The sequence below is a fragment of the Melospiza melodia genome, chromosome 9 (genome assembly GCF_035770615.1).
Source record: "Melospiza melodia melodia isolate bMelMel2 chromosome 9, bMelMel2.pri, whole genome shotgun sequence".
Taxonomy (NCBI): Eukaryota; Metazoa; Chordata; class Aves; order Passeriformes; family Passerellidae; genus Melospiza; species Melospiza melodia.
In genome coordinates this window covers 2,810,003-2,826,865 of record NC_086202.1, presented here as the reverse complement: position 1 = coordinate 2,826,865, position 16,863 = coordinate 2,810,003, and the positions used below count along the sequence as shown (strand labels likewise).

The 16,863-nt window shown below is 42.3% G+C and overlaps 1 protein-coding gene across 4 annotated transcripts in view; it reads right to left on the bottom strand.

The window, feature by feature from the left end:
- Window positions 1-1,040: 1,040 nt before the first annotated feature.
- C9H10orf90 (chromosome 9 C10orf90 homolog) overlaps window positions 1,041-16,863 on the bottom strand; it is a 100,340-nt gene continuing 84,517 nt past the window's right edge. For all 4 annotated transcript variants that reach the window (XM_063163005.1, XM_063163006.1, XM_063163004.1 and 1 more), the window contains exons 4-9: window positions 14,298-14,570; window positions 12,174-12,418; window positions 11,009-11,204; window positions 3,075-3,138; window positions 2,163-2,262; window positions 1,041-2,010 (exon numbers count right to left, since the gene is read on the bottom strand). In XM_063163005.1, the coding sequence (XP_063019075.1) occupies window positions 1,972-2,010; window positions 2,163-2,262; window positions 3,075-3,138; window positions 11,009-11,204; window positions 12,174-12,418; window positions 14,298-14,570 (917 nt within the window). In that variant the 3' untranslated portion in view covers window positions 1,041-1,971. The remainder of the gene's footprint in view (window positions 2,011-2,162; window positions 2,263-3,074; window positions 3,139-11,008; window positions 11,205-12,173; window positions 12,419-14,297; window positions 14,571-16,863) is intronic.

The following is a 16,863-nucleotide window of genomic DNA, read 5'->3' as shown; positions in this document are numbered from 1 at the left end:
GGATAAATGCCTGATTTCCATGGAAAACATTCCCAATGAGGAAGATCCTGTCTCTTCCTCTCTGTCAGAGAAGAAGTGGGAAAGTTTTGGGGCTCCCTTCTGGTGTCACCCCTGACCTGGGAGTGATTATTTTGCTGTGTCCTCCATGGATACCAAACCCCAAATGTTTTCTCTCCATGCCAGAATATCTTGCTGTGGCTTTAGGGTGAGACTCCAGGCTGGCCTAAGGGCATCCACTAAAGCAGGGTGAAATGTAAATAACATTCTTTGACTTCCCAGATGTGCAGGAAATAATCACCTGAGGGTGCAGACCTGATGAACCAAAGCTGCATTTTCCTGAAGTCAAAAATCAGAATGTGAGGACTCAAGGGGGAGAAGTGTTCAGTTTCTACTGAAATAAAAGAGAATCTGGGTACTGATCCTGTAGGAAATGTCTCTGGCCATAGTGAGCTAGGACAGGATGAAAGCTTGGAAGAGAATCCTTCTTGGTGTCCCTTTGCTGAGCCTTGGTTTGGTTTCCAGTGCAGAATGACTTCCTTAGTTAAAAAGGTGTTTTTCAGGGAAAAGCTGGCAGGTCCTTCCTCACTGCCTTACCCTCCACATCCTCTCCCAATGGACTGAACTATTGATGAGTTTTTGAGGATATCTATCTGGAATAAATTTGTTCAACAGATCTCTGTCTCCTCTGCGAGCAAAAATTCCCATCGTTATTCCTACGTTAACTGGGAAGCTGAACCACAAAAAGGCAAAACAATCCAACAGAAACAGAGCACAAAACACCCCAGTCCTGTGTCCAGCACAGGTCACCCAGCTGGAGCTTGTCCCAGTGGCTCACAAACATCCCTCTTCCAAAAAATCCTGACCTTACATCCCAGGCTGGATTGGGAAAACAAAGCAGAACCACCAAAGGCCAAATTCCAGCCCCATTCAGACCCCTGCTCAAACTTTGTGCAGCAGAATTTAACACTTGCAGTGATTTTTAGGGGCAGTGGTTTTTCCCCATGGGATTTGTGGGTACAAAGGCACGACTTCTCAGGCAGTTTCAATAATTTTGTTTTATTTAACAGCACCAAATAAAAACACAGTGCTTGGATCAATATTATCCTCATGCTTTATTCCATAAATAAACTCCATTGGTTTGTGAGCTGCTTGTTTTTACTTCCAACATGTACAAATAAAGATTTAAATATTTTTTTGGAGGAAACGTGACAGCTGGTTTGAGTTCTGCAAGTTTTTGATGCAAACATCCTTCTTGGCACCACTCCTTCATCTGCCATTTCTAGAAACACTTTGTGCTCACAGAAGTGGAGTAAAACGTATGTTACAATGAAAAAACGTGAAAAAGTGTTATAAACAAATAGTTAAATATTGGGTTTTTTTAATGGGAGAGCTTGCTAGGTAGTTTCACTCTATGAACAGGAATGGAGTTCTTCAGAAAGCTGAAATATTGGTCCCTTTTGGAATGTTAAGTATTAATGTGAAACTGCTGTTGCTCTGATGATGTGGTAATGCTATTTCAACTGGTTCCTAAACATAACAAATAAAACAGTTTTCTTCAAGGATTTAACTCACAGGAAATCAATTAATAAAATACTTCAGAGAAATAAGTTTTCCATGTATTATAAACACTGGGCTATTGCTACAGAGAAGTGTGCTTTTTAAAAGAAGATTAAGATAAATAATACCCCTGTAATTCAGTATTTGCATTAAAAATTCTTAAAATTATTTCCTCTGGGTAAACTGACCAAAAGGTGATGCTCTGGAACAGCTGTGCTCCCTTTTAGGCTGTTTTTGATTACAAGAAAGTTGCCTTAAAATTTCAATTGAAACATAAATGATCTTTCTTTATACAAGGAGCCAATGATAAGAAAAATACCTCCAGGTAATTGAGATAACAGTTAATTTTATGGCTTATCTAGAAGTCAAAGGCATCCAAGATCCAATTAGGATGATGAGCAAGAGACTCCTTTGTCACTCCGTGTTTCTGTGGAGGAGCTGGTCCAGTAATTGCTAGAAAAATAAAATACAAAAATGCTTTAAAATACTGTTAAAACCCATGAGGTGATAGAAATGTTTAGTGATACAGGAGGTGAGGTGGAGTTGGCATCCCAGATTCAGATTTACTAGCTGCATTTGCTCCAGAAATCACAGGAAATCCTCACCTTTTTAAACATCTCCACACGCAGCCTGTTGCTCTGGATGATGATCCGCTTCTGCTTCTCTTCTTGTTTCTTTTTGACCTCAGGTAAATTGTCATAAATCCTGTCAGGAATTCAGAAAGCAGAGTTCATGTCATCCCTGGGGCTCACAAATAATTAATTTTTCCTGTAGGGAATATTTGCCTTCCGTGCAATACTTGTAATGGGCATCTCTAAGTATTTAAATTTGATTTATGGCATGGGAGTGATAAATTATGAACAGTCATGGTTTGATATGAAATCTGACTGGTTTCAAATCTTGCTGAAAATTCTGATTTTGGAACAAAAAAACTTAAGAAAGAGATGGGATCAGGTGATTTCAATGCAGTAGCTTCTAATGAGCTCAGTGAAGTGGGTTCCAATTTGTAGCAACAAAATTCAAACCAGAATCTGGGTGAACATGGTTGGTTTTTTGTTGTATTTATGTCACACAATTAGTATCAAGCAATCATTTTCAAGTAATCTTCTAAAATATAAGAAAACCATCATTGTAAGTCTGCAAACTGTTTACATTTTTTCACTGTCATTAGGAACATGTTTTACCAAGGACAACACAATCTTTCCATTCTAAAAATAACAGGAGTTGCCATTCAAAAGGTGGCTTCTGATCTTTTCCCATTAAAATCAGTGATAGAATTCCCAGGATTTGGAAGGGAAAGCTGGACAGTCCTGGTTTTGCATCCTCTGTGCCATAATCTGGGGGAAAAAATCCAAAGTGACCTCACTGCTTCCATTTTTGGGTGTTCAACACGAAGGACCTGATGAGGGTTTGGTTTTCATTGCCATGGGGGTGTTGAAAGGGCAGGGCTGCCCAAATCTAAGCTGATAGAACAGAGAAAAATCCATGGACAAACTGTAAAGCAGAGGGATTTGTACCTTTTAGATCTCATGTGCATCTCCCTCTCGGGAATGACTCTCTCCTTTGGTTTGAAGAGGTTATCTGGCAGAGAGAAAATAAAGTTAGTACTGGAGGGGTCTGCTTTTACTGAAATCTCAAATGTCATATTTCACTGAGCCACAATTTGCCATCTCTGGTTAAAGTTTTGAAGGCTTAAGGCCAGATCCAAATATCCAAATCTCTCCAAAATTTCCTCACAGGTTCCTGCAGGCAGCTGCAGCCTGGCTGCTCCTCAGTGTGTCAGGAGCCTGCCCTGGTGCAGCCATTTCTGATTCAATTTACACCGGTTTTGCAGGGCTGTGGATAATTATCTGAGCTTGAGAAGGAGGAAAATCATATTACTCCTTCCTGATCAAGTATGAAGATATCTGTGATAATTCCAATCAGCATTTCCCTGGATAGAGGAAAATAATTTCTGATCTGAGCAGTGAGTGGTTCTGAGGAAAAGGTGATTTTAACACCTGCCTTGCAAAAATGAGTCCTGAATGGGAAGGGGGGATATTTGTACAAGGTGGGAAGCCAAGAAATAAATGAGATCACTGCTGTATCTCTGTGTAAAATTCATGGAATCACAGAATGGTTTGTGTTGGAAAGGACCATAAAGCCCTTCCCATTCCCATGGCAGGGACACCTTCCACTGTCCCAGGTGCTCCAGCCCCAATGTCCAGCCTGGCCTTGGGCACTGCCAGGGATCCAGGGGCAGCCACAGCTGCTCTGGGAATTCCATCCCAGCCAGGAATTCCCAATCTCCCATCCATCCCTGCCTTTTGTCAGCTTAAAGCCATTCCCTGTGTGCTGTCCCTCCATCCCTGTCCCCAGTCCCTCTCCAGCTCTCCTGCAGCTCCTCCAGGCCCTGCAGGGGCTCTGAGCTCTCCCTGGGGCTTTTTCCAGGCTGAACAATCCCAAGTCTCTCATCCATTCCTCACAGCAGAGATGTTCCATCCTTCCAATTAAAAATCAAAATCAGTGGTTTCAGTTCTGAACTGGTGCAGTTTCCAAAGAACAAACTCAGAAAGGAGAGAGGCTCTGGAGCCTCCTCTGCCTCGGGACTGACTTTCCCCCCTCAGCAGTTGTCTACACTTAATCATCCTTGTTAAATCTTCAGCACACACCAGCCATATGCTCGATTTGCAAGGAAAACATAATTTGTCTTTTATTTATTAGTGTTCTAACGCTCATTTGCATGTTGATTCACTTAAAAGGAATAAACACTTGGATGCTGCTGCTGTCCAAAAGACTCTCAAAGTGCAGGGAGCAGCCTGTCTCTGACCCAGGGACACCTTCCACTCTCCCAGGTTGCTCCAAACCCCTTCAAGCTGGCTTTGAACTCCTCCAGGGATGGAGCATGGTGACACAAGAACATTCCAGAGCTTTGTGTAGCCACCAGAACAGGAAATGCCCATCCAGGGGTTTGCAGACCCACTTCCTATTCTATATACAGCATGATAAAGTGATAAAATGCATTTTTCCTGCCAGTCCCTAATCAGGGTGGCCTCTGTTTTCAGTTTCTGGGAAGGCTGGGAGCTGTGCTGGTGCTGTTGGTCCAGAACAATCCTCTCCTGCTGGCACAGAAGGGCATCAGACCCATCCCTGCCCTGGAACAATATATGAGGCTGTGCAGGGCTTTGAAGGGATGGACTCAAAAGAGACTCTGGGGAGAATCCTCCAAGAAAATAATAAATCCACTTCCCCATGGAGCCACGAGGTTGATTCTCATGGCCAAACATTCCTGCAGCACTTCCCAGCTTGCTATTTACCAGAAGAAAAATCACATGCAATCACAGAGGCTAATCCTTGATGGATTGTAGGATTAGGACTCAAAAGTTAAATAAGAAATAAATAAAAGAAATGCTAGAAATGAGAAAATAAAGTCATGAGTGGATTTAAATAGTTGTTAATCCTTGACATTGAGAAGAATGAGCATTTAAAAGGGGCAGAGCAGCAAACAGAGCTGAAATAACCTCGAGCTCATCCTGGAGACCTGGCTTAAAGCTCTCTCCTACCAAGACAAGATCAAATGTAGACAATTCCCCAGGCTGATAGGCTCTAAATTGTGTTTTAGCTGCTCCTTATCAAAGCCCCTTATCAGATTCCATAGCCTTGGATGGCTTTTGGAGCAGGGATTTCAGAGCAGACCTTCAGCAGTACCATCCATGCACCACAGTTGATAAAGCTGCAGACAGAGAGGGCTGAGTCTCCTCCTGGGTGTTTTATTCCCACCCTGTGAAACTCCTGAGTTTCTGGCTTTTACAACTGGTCTCACACCTGCACTACAGCAAGCTGGAAATGAAGGTAAATGGGTCGTCCCTGTAATATATTTTAATTAATGCTAAACTGCACCTCCAAGAGGATGAGTAACTCTCCTGCTTGGGAAGTCAGTAAATATTTAGACAGAGAACAGATGAAATGATTGTGTTGGAACCAGCCCCTGACTTCCTATTTACCACTAAATCACTGGAGCACTTAAAAGAGAAAAACAATGGCAAAATTTATCAAAGAATACACAATATAGACTCATTTCCTTCTAACATGAATGTAAATTCTCAAAATTTGGTAGGAGCTAAAATGTGCCTTTGAGGATGTGTGCAAAGCAAAGCACTGCTGCTGGTGGATCTCTAATTTAATTTGTCATTAACTGAACTGAAAAAATAATTCACCAAAAACCCATTTGCCCAGAGAAATCCTGGGATACAGAACGTTTCTTTTAAAAACTGGGGTTTTTAAAATCAGCAGTCCCCTAGAAAATAAATTAGCCTTGAATCTAAGGTACATGTGGATGTGATGTTGAGCTCTGCATCACATTGTCCTGGGAATTCATCCAGGGTGTGTAAAGCAAAAAAAAAAAAAAAAAAAAAAGGGGCAAAAAATTATTATTATTATTATTATTATCATTATCATTATTATTGTCAATGTTTTAATATTTTAATATATAATATTATATTATAATGTTATTATTTACATTATATATTGCATAATATAATATAATATAATATAATATAATATAATATAATATAATATAATATAATATTATATTATATTATATTATATTATATTATATTATATTATATTATATTATATTATATTATATTATATTATATTATATATTGATATATTAAAACTATACTAAAGAAAGAGAAAGGAGACATCAGAACGCTGGAAAAGAAAAGAACAAATAAAAAAAATCTTGTGATTGCTCACAGCCTCGACACAGCTGGACCTGTGATTGGTGATTAATTAAAAACAATTCACATGCTGGGTAAACAATTCTCCAAATCACATTCCCGAGTAGCAAAACGTGGAGAAGCTGAAGTTTCCCAGTTTCTCAGGAGAAAAGATCCTAGCAAAAGGATTTTTCAGAAAATTTGTCTGTGACAAGGTGGTTCCCAGGTTTTCCAGCTGTTCAGGTCTCTCCTGCTACTACGGAGACTTCTGACCCTCCTCAATATTTTAATTTTTCTGGAAAACAGTACTAATATCTCTAAAAAGCTGTAAAATTGAGAGGTTTATGCAAACATTTTTGTATTAGAATAATTTTGGGGATGTTGCTGGAGATTTCAGTCCTCTCTGTCCAAATGATACTTAAATATTCATGGATTTTATCCAGAAAAACAAAAATATTAGCATCTCACCTGGCCTTCCTAAATCTTTCTAATATCATTAGAGCATATTATCCTAAAAAGCATTTTTGTTCCCAAAAATAGCAGCTTTTGAAGAAGATGTGGCAGAATTAACATTAGTTTAATAATATCTTCAAAACAGATCATTCCTCTTCTTAATTCCATTACCTGACTGCAGCTTAGACTTCATTCAGAGCTGCCAGCCAAAAAAGCCAAAAGAATGGGTGGCACTATTAAAAGTTTGAATGGGGAGAAGGAAACTGGGAAATGACCTAAAGTGAATGACTGTGGTGGTGTTTTCAGGGTCTCAGGATGAGAGAAGAGACGAGGATTTTGAATCCATGTTTCAGAAGGTTGGTTTATTATTTTATGATATATATTATATTAGAAGAAAATTATATGTTAAAACTACACTAAAAGAATAGAAGAAAGGATTTCATCAGAAGGCTGGCAAGCAATAGAAAGGAATGGAATGATAATAAAATCTTGTGACTGACCAGAGAGTCTGAGACAGCTGGGCTGTGATTGGCCATTAATTAGAAACAACTAACAAGGACTAATCAAAGATCTACCTGTTGCATTCCACAGCAGCAGATAATCAATGTTTACATTTCATTTCTGAGGCCTCCCAGCTTCTCAGGAGAAAAAATCCTAACGAAAGGATTTTTCATAAAACATGTCTGTGACAAAGGCCCCAAATAAAGTCCCAGCTGAGCACCAATGTGAATGTCACAGGATTACACCTGAGTGGCTGCAGGATTATTGCAAATTCTCTGATTGCCCCCTTCTCCTCCCTCACTCCAAATAAAACCCTCCCTGGCACAGAGCTGCTGGAGAAATCCACCCCTAGAAAATCCAAACAAACAGCAATCCAGAAAACACCTAAACAAGCAGCAATCCAAAAATACTTTTGGGGAAGGTTTAGAAGCACGACTGAAGGAATATAAATTGTTTCCAAGATATTATTAAATATTGAGGGTTTGGGTGCAAACCCAGAGGAGCTCAGCAGGGTCCACAGTGGGGTGGAAGGGTAACCATCAAATCCCATGGCCAATCCCAAAGAACAACCAACCCCTCAAAGGAAAGGTGGAAAAAACCCCAAAGGTGCCTGAGAAATTGTGTGAAACCTCCCAAAGTCCCCGTGCACACCAAGATCACAGGGCTGTTCATTCTGCAGATTTAAAGGCCCATAAACAGCTGGTAGTCCTGTCAGTGCAGTAATTACATTACGGTTTTGGAGATTTAAATGCAGTTATTTGAACATTGTTTCTATTCAGCTCGTCACAGTGGGATCCCTAATTTGTTCGACACAGTCAACAGCAGAGCTGTCTATCTTGGACTAATTAGCACTCTCAAAATTTAGCAGTGCCCATTACCCAGCACAAAGGCTGCCTGGGAGTTCTGAGCAGGTTCTGTGCCTTCAAAGAGCTCTGGTGATGGTAAAATCTCGTGCAGGATAAACATTTCCAATTTCCTCAGATTACTTTCAGCGTTTTGTAAAACCCTGCTCGTGAAGGACAATTAAAAACTGGTAAGCAGCTCCGGTTTTTGAGGATGGGAAGGTAAATGGGAACTGCACAGATGTTGGTATTTATATGGAAATTATGCTGAATGCCAATTATTTCTTCATCCTGAAAGAAACTGAAGTTGAAACAACACTGTCAAAACACAGGGAAACCCTGCTAGTCAATAATTTCATGTTATCAATAAAGATGTTTTAGGCTGATAGAATAATCTCTCTGGGAGAGAGAAAAATCCCTGCAGGTCTTTGCTCTGGGTGTGAATTATTTTATTGGAATCCAAGTTGCAAGAGCAGAGAGAAGCACATATCCCAAAGTTATTTCAGAGAGAGGCAAGTGCAGCAAACTGCTTAAAACACCTTGGGCTGCAGTTAAAGCCCCATTTCCACCTGAATAAAAGCAGGCACCCACTCCTCCCCACCCTGGGTGCTGAGAATTTCAGACTTTCTGTACTGACCCCCAAGAGAACTCTGCATTTGACCTGAGGCTGTGGAGAAGCTTCCAAAATGGAATAACAGAACTGAGATTATGAGTGTGTACTTTGATATCACGCACCTCTGATATCACACACTTCTATCCAAACTCCACACCCACAATCCCAGTTCCATCATTCCATTCTGGAAGCTTCTCCACGGCCTCAGGTCAGTGCAGTGTTCTCCTGGAGGTCAGTGCTGCCAGCACAGAAAATCTGAAATTCTCAGCAGCCAGGGCTCCAACAAGGGCCCTCTGTAGTGCAGGTTACAGGCTCTGCTTCACCCAGGGATTTGGATTTCCAGCATAACTCCAGTTCTGCTTCAACTACAGACATGTGACACTTCTGTTATTATAAAAATATTAAGGTCTCACAAACAGAAAACCACACTACACGAAGGCAGATGAGTTACAGAAACCAAAGATTCTCTCTAGACAAATTCACCTTTAATGACCAACCACTAAAAGATGGAAATAGTCATTAACTTCAATAATTAATGAATATATTTCAATATTATGATTTTATTACTCATTAAACAAGCATAAAGATTAAAATTTCATTATAATTTGAGGAGAAATAGGTTTAGCCTTTCATATTTTGTTTCATAAATTATTTGCAGAGTGGTTTGGGGGATTTTCAAAGATGTTCAGACAGAAGTGGGAGATTTTTGCCACTTCCTCTAATAAAGATGACAAACTCCTGGTGTGCTGCTGGCAGAGCTCAGAGTCCTCACACTGCACAGCCCTGAGAGATCTGATTCCAGGTAAATTAACTTGGCTCATGGAAATGGTGAATTAATTCTGTTGAGTCTTTAAGATAGAATTCATGCTTTGTGCCATGTGTCCTTATGTGTATTTAGCTCTCACTATAAAAACTCAGTAGGGCTCTGATTAGGACAGACCACTGGACGTTGGAATTCTCCAGGAAACTCCAAGAGCCCTGAAATGTGGCTGCACTCACATCCCCTGCACTCACCCTCATTCTCCAGGGAGCCAAAAACCTATTTGTGTTTCCCCAGCTTGAGGACATCAAATATTCCCTTTCCTGCATCCTCCAGGTGTCTTCGTTAGTTTGTTTAATCTTTTCAATTAATTACTTTTCAGTAGCATAATGTATCTTCAAGCAGCCACAGATTTAAAACCAAGATGTAAAGAGGAATGCCAATCAATCAAATAAATCTTTGTTCTTTAGTCAACTGAGTTAATTAAAATCCAGATGGCAATTAAAAAAAAAAAAAAGAAAAAGAAAAGCAATTTGTTTAACATCTTGAGCTTAGATAACATTTACAGAGGTGTTGTGAGGGACAGAAGGGTTTCCCTCACAGGGTGCTGAGGCTGTTTGCCACAACCTAATCATCTTAAATTAGGAAATGACAGAGTTTGCATGGCCTGATTTAGCAGGGCTGGGCAGGCCAGAGCTCTTCCCCAGCTCTGGGATTTCTGACACAAGAGGCAAATCCACACCTGCAGCTGGGGCTCCCGTCCCAAATCCCACCTGCCTCCCTGCTGTCACCTCTGTCCCCAAACTGATCATTCTGTAAGCTGGGAGAGGATGAAATGTCATTTATTGCCATCAGCCCACAACCAGCAGCAGCTGCACCGTGCTGAAGAACACAACTGCATGTGACAGGGACAAAAAGTGCCCAAGGAGCTGCCACAGAGCACAGGAAACTCCTCATCCCCACTAACCCTTCTCAGGAATTCCTGCCAGGAGCATCTGCACAGATGCTGGAGTGTCACTGTCATAGTTTCTGGAAAATCCCTTTGCCAAGATTTCTTTTCTTGGGAAGCTGGGAAGCCTCAGAGAAAAATGAAAACAATAATTGTCTTATTTGCTTCTCCTGTGTTTTGCTGCTTTGGAATGTGGTTTGGAGATTGTTTATCCAACAGGTGAATGTTTGATTGGTTTCATGTCAATTGTTTTTACTTAATGACCAATCACTGCCCAGCTGTGTCAGGACTCTGGAAGAGGTCAGGAGTTTTTAATTAGTATCTTGTTAAGCCTTCTCTAAGTATCCATTTTCTATTCTTTAGTATAGTTTTAGTATATTAGTATATAGTATTTAGTATGTAAAGAATATGCTATATTCTTTAATATAGCATAAGTACATGAAAAAATAAATTAGCCTTCTAAGAACACGGAGTCAGATTCATCATTCCTTCCTGCCATGGGGGACCCTGAAAATACCACACTGTGGAATGAACCAGGAACAGCAGCTCTCCCATTCCTCCCCAAATTCAATTTGGAAATTCCATCCAGGACTTCCAAAGGCAGCCGAGGACGTGCTGCTGCTCCCAACTCACCACTGAGAGGGTCAGGGATGGTGAATTGCCTCTTCCTGCTGGAGGTGGAGGTGGAGAGCTTGCGCGCCCGGGCCCGGGGGGTGCCCGGGGGAGCCTCCCTGTGCTGGGCCCTCCTCAGCTGCACCATGAGCTCCAGCCTCTTCAGCCTCTGCTGCGAGCGCGAGATGAACTGCGGGTTGTGCAGCTCCAGGGCCTCCTGCAGGACACAGAGAAGCTGCTTTATGCTCTGGTGATTCAAAGGGAGGAAAAGGTGTGATGGGCGTAGGGCTGAGTTTGGTTAGGGATGTTAAAATGGTGAAAATGAATCTGGGTTTTGGTTGGAAGGGAATTTAAAGCTCATCCCACCCCAGCCATGGGCAGGGACACCTCCCACTGTCCCAGGTGCTCCAAGTCCTGTCCAACCTGGCCTTGGGCACTGCCAGGGATGCAGGGGCAGCCACAGCTCCTCTTCACAGCTTCTACCCTCCCAGCCAGGAATTCCATCCCAATATCCCATCCATCCCTGCCCTCTGGCACTGGGAAGCCATTCCCCCTTGTCCTGTCAAGGTTACACATTTCTGTGTTTCAAATTACATATTTTTACATCCAAATTCAAGTTCTTGATGTTTTGCCTGTTTCCTTTTCTCACCCCATCACCGAAGCAACTCGTCACTGGCAGTTCACAAACTTTCCTGTTTATTTAGATTGTCAGATCTCTCCATGGCTGATCCAGAAAGAAAACACTTCCCAGTCAAAGGCTGCTTCAACATTTAGGAATGTCTTAGGACAGGGGAAAGGAGCAGAGATGGGTCTGCAACATGTGCAGGAGGAAAAGGCAGGGAAGTCCATCAGGCAGGTACCACCTGGGCCATGTCCACAGCTACAGCTGGAGCTGGAAGTGCCAGGCGCTTGGGAAGCTGGGGATTTGTAAATTCCCAAACTCTTAACAAGTTCCCCCCCAGGAACAGCAGCTGCAGCTCCAAACAGGGAGCCTGGACAACCAAGCAAGTTCTGGCAGTGGATACAAACTGCCAAAACTTCACTGGAAAGGGAAAAATCAAGGAATGTGAACTTCTGCCCTTAACAAGTTCCCAGGAAGCAAACACCATCCATGGGGAAAAAGGGGAGAAAACGGGAAAAAAAATAAAACTAAGTGGGGGAAAAAGGAAGAAAAATGCTGCTTTACCCGCAGTGAACATGGAGCTGCTGGAGTTTTCTCCTGCTGGGAGCGGGGCTCTGGCCAGGTGAGCAGGTTTTTGTCCCAAGCCACACCTGGAGAGCAGGCCCTGGACAGGGTCACCCTGGACAGTGGCACCCTGGACAGGGGCACCCTTGACAAGGGCACCCTGGACAGGGGCACCCTCCAGCCTTGCTTGTCCTGTGCCTCGAGCTCCTCTGCTCTGTCCCTCGGAGCAGGGAATTCATAATTGCCTTGGAGAGATTTAAAAGTTCGTTAGGAGCGCATGGCTAATTTTTTATTGGGTTCTCCACCTCATTAGACAGAGAGGGCAATTCCTGAAATAAGAAAGCCAGGCTGTTATTAATAGGCCTCATTAGGCAGAAGAGATCAGGTCTAATGGTGGCTGCCCTGTGACACCCAGAGTGTCTCTCACATTATCCAGACCTCACAGGGAAGGAAATCACAATTAAAACTCTGGGACACTCAGCTCTCCTTGCTGGTGCTTCCCAAAATCTGCGCCATGGAAAGCCAGGGATATCTTGCTGTGTGACCTGCAGTTGGAGTTCATTCCAATTTATTGCAGAAAATACCAGATTGTTATGGGCTTTAACCACAAATCATTTCCCTTTCACCACACCGAGCCTTTCATCAGCACCACTGTTTTGGTTTTTTTCCTTTGTTTTTAATCCAGTTTGCTTTCTGTCATTCCTACAGATCCATTAGCCAGTGGAAAAGCTCCATTAAAAAAATAATCAACAAAAGGTTATTGTGCATTATAGGGCATTATTATGAAACCTGTCAATTCACATTGAGAAAAAGAGATTATTTTCTACACTTATAATTAAGTTTTAATGCTCACTGACTGATACTCCCTGTACAAATTAGGACCAAAAGAAGGCTGTGTGCTCAAAAATCAGATTCTCATTCAGGACAGAACGAATCCAAAATAACAAAGGAACTTCAGAATGGCTCCATATGAACTGTTTGAAAAGTCACACTGGATGGAGTGCTCCTTCCTTGCCAAATAATTTGATTTCTAGAACGAAATATCTGGGAATAAAGCCCGTTACTGTTTTATTTCAATTTTTGGTTACAATAAACTTAAAATATTTTCCTCTTTATGACATATTGTACATATTATATTGTACTTTAAAAACATATTAAAAAGATCTGTGTTGGGTACATTTGCCTTATAAAAGCCTGAACTGTATTTCCTCCCTAACACTGTTCTCACCAACATTTTGGAATAAACCTTGAAACCTGTGAACATGAAATTAAATTCCTCCCTAAGCCAGGTTTAGAGGTGTGGATTAAGTTGGGCTTTGCCAGATCTCAGTGGATGCTTCACTTTTGTAAAACAAAGTTGCTCTCAGTTAGGGGAATGCCATGATTTAACTTCAGGCATTAAAAACAGCATTTAGGCTTCCAAATGTGTGACATTCAGTAGCTTTATGCTCAGTGATGACAAATTTTCCCTACCTGCCTGCAAAAAATTCTCTTCAGAAAACACAGCTGTAAGAAAAAAAGGTTCTATGACAGGTTCTATTACAACATTTTTAAGGAATAAGTTTCTCACAAACATATTGATACTAAACCCAAATTATTCTCAGTTGCTTTCTGCAAAAATACCTGGTGCATGAATACAGCTGCTGGTGTCATCCGCATTTCAGCTGTGAGAATTAATGTTGGAAGTAAGACATCCCAGACACAGCTGAACCCAAAGAAATTATGTTTTATGTTATTAAATCTTGTTAATAATCATAGTTCAGGTTGTTGTGTCATTAAAAAAAAGGTTGAAGGAGTGAAAGAAAGGTATCAGAAGAAGGTTGTAAAAATAACCTCACTACTGGTGGTGGTGGGGCTGCTTGACTTTGCAATTTTAATGCTTTTTCAAGATTTTCTTGGGAATCTAAGCCTATCTTGGTAATTTTAATCTTGTTTTCTGTGAACCATAGCAATGTATACAGTCAGATCAGCTGATTGATCTCTCACCAGATGACTCACGCTCAGCACTTAAAGCTGCACAAAAATGGCCCGACTTTCCATTATTTCACTTTTCTTCTCTGAGACTGATCTCATCTTATTATTGAAACCATATTCCTGACAACCACAGTAGGATTTGTACCTTACTTTTTAGGAGCTGCTTTTGCCTGTGAACATTTTCTTCCCAGAGCATTCCTGATGACGCCTTTACATTGCATGTGCTGTTGGAGACACACATTTTTGGTTTCAGGACACCCTGTGCTTGGATCTCTTTGGGTTTGGAGGGGTCTTTGGAGGGATCTGCCCTGTTGGATGAGCCATCAGGAGCAGCAGCAATGGTTTCTCTGGAGGCTGCAAATGGAAGGGAGCCAGGGGTTGTTGTGCTGCTCCTCTTCCTGCTTCCCAACAGCATTGGTGTTCCTGTGAAAAACAGAAAAACAATCCTATAACATGGGAATTTTTTTTTTCTCAGCCTTCTAATCCATGTGGTTTTTATTGGTATGGCAGGATCCTGGAGTTGTATGGGCTGAGCAATCAAAAACTGCAATGGCAAAGCATTGTACAAGTTGGACTTTTGGGTGCTAGTTCTTGCTATGGCTTTGCACAGAGCCAGAGTGGGGCACTGGAAGTGCTGGGGGTGGGAGATGCTCCTGAGGCAACCACTCCACTGGAGAGGGGATAAAACCCTGATCCCAAAACTTGTTAGGCCTTGGTTTTCATCACAGCCACCGCTGAACCCATAACAAAGATTTTGATGAGGTTCAAACAATTTCAAATCCTAGAATCCTGGAACACTTCCAGTTGAAATGTATCCTAAAGAACATCCAGTGCCACCTCCTTCTATGGGCAGGAACACCTCCCACTGTCCCAGGTGCTCCCAGCCCTGTCCAGCCTGGCCTTGGGCACTGCCAGGGATCCAGGGGCAGCCACAGCTGCTGTGGTCACTCTCCCCACCCTCCAGGGATCAATTCCTTCCCAAAATCCTGTCTATCCCTGCCCTCAGGCTGTGGGAAGCCATTCCTCTTGTCCTGTCCCTCCAGGCCATTGCAAAGATTCCTTCACCTTTCTTCTTGTCTTTTTAAAAGCAGATTTAACACAATTCTTTCCCTGCTGACTCTTTGCCATGTCTTGGCTGAGAACAGAGTGAAGATTAGAAGTGTTTTTCTCCTTTGAGCCAATTCATGGCAAAGGGTGAGATGGCACTGCAGGGATTTTAAAGAATTTGTGAAGAATTTGTGGATGTGGCACTTGGGGACATGGGTTAGTGATGGGCAGTGCTGGGGTCATGGTTGGACTCGATGATTGTGAGGGGTTTTTCCAACCTAAATGATTCTGTGATTCTGTGTTTGGCAATTCCTTATCTCAAAGCCACTCACTAAGATCAGATCCTGTCTTGTGGGAAGCTTGCAGTTCACTTTCCCAGTCCTTAATCCACCATCAGTAGATAAGAAATATTCTTTTCCACAAAATGATGATCTCCTATGCAATTTAGTGACCTGACTGACTCGTGTCTTTTGACTCTCCAGTATTTCTGAGAAAATCAGAGGCATTAAGATACAGCATTTCCTCTTTTTCCCTTTCCCTGTAGATCAGAGCTTGGAGCACAGAACCACAGAATTGTTTAGGTTGGCAAAGCCCTCAGAGATCATCGACTCCAACCACAACATCTTGAGCTCCTTCCTGTCGCTGCCCATACAGTGAGAAGGAGTCAGCTCCTCAGGGGATCCTCCAGTGAGGGATCCCTGAAGATCAGCACAAACAGAAAAAACAAACCTTGGTTTTAATGTTTTTAATTAAATTCATTGAGATGGACCCTATCCAAAGCAGTTTCACAGCCCTACAGAAAATCTGGTCAAAGCAAGGACGTGCACACAGAGCTCTCAAACATCCAAGCTCTCTTGCTCTCTGACAAAACTTATTTTTCTCTGTGCTTTTCATACATTGCAAATATCTCCCTTATCTTTTATCACAACCAAGTCCTTTTCTCAGATGGAAATAGTTTTGATGCAAATGCTCCCAAGAAACTGGACAGACTCAATTCTGTGCATCCCCTCAGAGCTCTTGCATATCCATGGACCTGCTCCCTGACCAATCCCATTCCTGCAGTCACACAAAAATGTCTTATGGCACAGAGAGGGGGGAAAAAGCACTGGGACAGATTAATGGGATCATGGGCTCAAAGGGTGACTGTGGGAGGAGGTAGGAACAAGCAGTGGGGTAGGAGAAGATGAAGAAAGCAGCAGGTAGCATTGAGGAGCTGCAGAGCAGCAGGGGAGGAAGCCCTTTCACTCAGGCAGCCAAGAAATCAGATGGATGGAGGGGAAAAAAGGAGGGGAGCTAAGCCACAGGAAGAACCTGAATGGAAAACAGATTATCTCATTAAATCACCTTTTAAATTAAAATAGTTTACTGGCCAGCAGTACACAGAGAAGAGAAGAAAGAAGAAAGGAAGAAAGAGTCTCTGCTCATCCATGGCAGCATCACAGTGGGAGATAATTTGCCTTCATATCAAGAAACGGTCTGTGCAGCAAATGTGTGTTGTGAAGCCAAACAGCTTGGCTGTCAAATTGCTCCAGGCAGTGCTGTGTCCCCAGGAGGGGCTGTTTGCTGCTGCTGGGCACCCCAAAATCAGCAGGAGTCATCAGGGGGGTCACAATGGGCTGAAGGGAGAAGGGTGGAACAGTGGAGACCGGAGTGAGGGAAGGAGGAGGCT